This window comes from Hydra vulgaris, chromosome 03 (assembly GCF_038396675.1).
Source record: "Hydra vulgaris chromosome 03, alternate assembly HydraT2T_AEP".
Taxonomy (NCBI): domain Eukaryota; kingdom Metazoa; phylum Cnidaria; class Hydrozoa; order Anthoathecata; family Hydridae; genus Hydra; species Hydra vulgaris.
Window position 1 is genome coordinate 43,263,390 of NC_088922.1, and position 3,812 is coordinate 43,267,201.

General features: G+C 29.5%; 1 protein-coding gene across 1 annotated transcript; it reads left to right on the forward strand.

Moving 5' to 3' along the window:
* The first annotated feature begins 2,380 nt into the window (after positions 1 to 2,380).
* On the forward strand, positions 2,381 to 2,734 carry LOC136078699 (52 kDa repressor of the inhibitor of the protein kinase-like). The gene has a single exon (XM_065794486.1). It carries the CDS (start codon positions 2,381 to 2,383, stop codon positions 2,732 to 2,734), a length of 354 nt encoding a protein of 117 aa, XP_065650558.1.
* Positions 2,735 to 3,812: the final 1,078 nt, after the last annotated feature.

Here is a 3,812-nt window from a genome sequence, read left to right on the forward strand (position 1 = left end):
TTGTGCAGCCATCATAAATTTTAAAGTATTTTATAGTAAAGACCTAATTTATCAAGTCTTTGTCTTTAAAGATCTATAAAGACCTGTTTTTTGCTTATAACTTAAAAATAAAATTTTCTTATTATTTATTTCTCGAAAATCAAAGTTAAATTTAGATTTTTAAGTTATGATGTTATGATTTTACTTAAAAGTAAAAAACATTAATGATATTAATTGTGATAGAATAGACCCGTACCGTGCGGGAGGAGGGTGTTGGGTGCGATCGACCCTCCTTTTTATGCAAAGTGCCTTTTTTAATTTGACGCCAAAAATTATTTCTAAACTCTTTTTGATGTTAAAAATATTTAATCAAAATTTTTATGATTTTTATGAATCATTCTCATGAAACAACTTTTACATTGTTTCACACACGTAAGGCGTCGTTAAAAGTCATTACATTGCGAAATCTTTTGTAAGCGAAAAATGAAAAATAGTCTCTCCAGAGTTTATACTGTAATTACAATTCTCTACTAATACTAGTTCACTTTTAAAAGCAAACGATAGAGTTAACATGCCTAACCAAATTAGGAAGCGAGCAGCTGATAGAAAAGAGCTTCAAAATGATGCAAAGAAATGCAAATCGTTAGCTGGATATTTTAAGTAAAAAAATTATTTTGATCTTCTTTTTATAATAATTAGTTTGATTAGTTTGATATTAACTAGATATAGATATTACCTAGATATAGATATTATCTATACGTTAATTTTTTTTAAGATAGTACTTTTGTTATTACTTGTTTTATATTGTAATGTTTACGCGAGTTTTTTTAATTTTGGTACAGTTTAAGATCTGAAAGTTTATTATTAATTACTTAAGTTTCAAGTGTTTTTTATTATCGACAGTTCTCAAAATGTAACCGATAAAACATTACCTGAAGTAGAAGAAAAAGAGGAATTCATTAAAGATGATAATAATGTTAACAAAAGCTTGTCATGCGAAGTAGATCAAACAAATTTAAAAGAATGTGATTTTAATGAAGAAGAAAAACGATATGATATTGACGAACTCTTGCGCGTCAATCAAGAATTATCACCACATGAAATTTACAAAATGTTTACGAATAACTTAAAACAGAAGATACATTTTCAATTTCCCAAAACATTAAAACATGGTTGCAAACGCGCTTGTAAAGAAGAATATTTACAAAATGGATTTGTCAACAGCAAAAGTGAAGACGCAGTCTACGGCATATACTGCACTTTATTTTTAAAGCAGGATTAAAAAAAATTTTGGGAGCTTTTGTTAACCGTAGATATAAGGAATGGCACAACGTTTTAGAGAAACAAAACCACATATAGGCAATAGATACCATAAAGAAGCTATCGAACAAGTTAATGGCATTTGTTGTCGTTTTGAAGATCCAAGACAAACCACTCCATTACAAAGCAATAGCACTTTAAAAAACCGTCAATAAATGTACCCGTACATTGTTGAAACATTAGGTAGAATAGTGCATTTGATGGGGAAATAAAGACTTGCATTTCGTGGAACTTATAACAAGTGTATGGAAAACTCAGACCAAAAAGGTAATCCTGGAAATTTTCTTGCAATTGTGCAAAAAATAACTTGCCATAACGCTGAAGTTAATGCACATATACAAACACCATTACGCAAAGATGTCAGCTACCTTGGCTCCAAGAGTCACAATGAATTAATTGATATAATTGGAAAGAAATGTATACAAGAGCGGCTAATTAATAAAATTAAAACTGCAAATTACCATTCAATTTCAGCAGACGAGGTAACAACTGGAAACAAACAAATTCTATCAGTATGTATGAGATACGTAAACGGAGAAAAAGAAATTAGAGAAGTAATTCTTGACTTTTTGAATCTTGACAGGATAACAGGCAAACATATTGGGGAAAGTTTGATGAAGTTTTATAGCGAAAGTGGAATTGATCTTAGTTCTTGAAGGGGCCAGCGTTACGATGGCGCACCAAACATGCAATCTGTAAAAAAAAGGTGTTGTCAGCTTTATTTTAAAAGGATCACTAAAAGCAATTGTAACACATTGTAGCTCACATAATTTGAATTTATCAATTGGTGCAACATCAAAAATACCAATCATTGATAACATTTTGGAGGTAAACAGAAATATATCCATTTATTTCAATACCTCTCCAAATAGAGAGCGCTTGCTCACAAGGACTCACAAGGAAAAAGAGAGGCCAACTCACTCATTAAGTTCGAATTCATAATTGACCTTTTCTCGACACCATCATTTCTGAAATCAAAATACGATTCCAAAAGACAAGTTGCATTGCTGCTAAGATTTTATGCTAGGTCCCTTCGATAATTTGCAGTGAGGAGATAACTGCTTTCCAGGAGTTAGTTGAAATGTATAAAAGTGATCTTCCAAACTTAGAAGATGTAGATCAAGAATTCATTCATAGGTCTAATACTCAAGCTAAAGCCATTAGAATCTGCAATGAAAATCAATATCCTAATCTCTTTGAGCTTCTAAAGATCGGATGTACACTACCCATAACGTCCGCAGAATGTGAACGCAGCTTTTTAGCAATGCAAAGATTAAGAACATGGTTGAGAGCTAGTATGACTGCAGATAGACTTGGTTCATTAGCTATCATGAATATCCACTACAATGAAATTGTTGATTATAAACAAGTCTCTAAATTATTTTTTACTTTACATCCTAGAAAATTGTATGAAAAAAATTTAGTTTTTGAATAAAAATTTAAACCATTTATCAAAGTATTATTAATCTTTGTAATGATACCCATTTTTAAACAAGGAGCTTGCTTATACGCCTATGCAGTATAAAAACAGAAAAAATATTCGTAGAACAATAAATTCGCTAATGTAAACATTGTTTACACAAATATAGCCATTATTCACGAAAATTTTATTAAGTAAATTTAGTAAGATATTTGTTTAGTGTTTTAAAACTGCCTTTTTTTAAAAATAAACGACCCACCCCCTAAAAAATTTCACGGTACGGCCCTGTAGAAACATTATTAAAACTTTTTTTATCATTATTTATGTTAGTAATTATGAATGGAAAACGAATAGAGAAAACTGGGTTGAAAGCAATACGAAGTTAGCTTTCAATAATAAAGTGCTGGCATTTTTTAAAGCTGCTAATGTAAATTCTGTTTTTAAAGATTTATTAGCAGAAGTGTGAACTCAAAAAAAAAGCAATGCGTATTTAAAAATTCGATATAAAGAAGAACTAGCACTGTGTGTTGTTCAAATCAAGTTGGCCTTCTATCAAAGAAGATACAAATATAGAAGAAAGAAGATATAAATGAAATCACTTTTTGAAGTTTATAGATTGATAACCTACTGAGTCTATAGTTTATTAGTTAATAATCTTTAAAGCGTGGTGAATGACCATGTTGTACGCAATAAGTTAAATAACCTATTTAATATGAAACTTGTGCATCAGACACCATATGATATATGCGAGTTGTCGCACTACAAAAAAGTATTTTTTTACTCCAAATTATAAATCTTGAACTTTTCTCAATTACGCTAACAATAATAGATTAGATCTTTTATCAGTACCATTGGCTACATCACATAATTTCTAACCATTTGGTTGAATTTGTTCAAATCTTTCAAAAATGCTTATAAATCAGTATGAAAAGCAAATGTGAAAAAACATTGATAAAGAAGAAATAATGTTTACAGACATCAGTACTAAAATAAAAAAATACTTTTCCTAAATTAGTTTAATTTTAGAATCCGTGTTAAAAAGATAACTGCAAAAATTTGATAATTAGATAATTTAATTTGAAAATTTGATAAT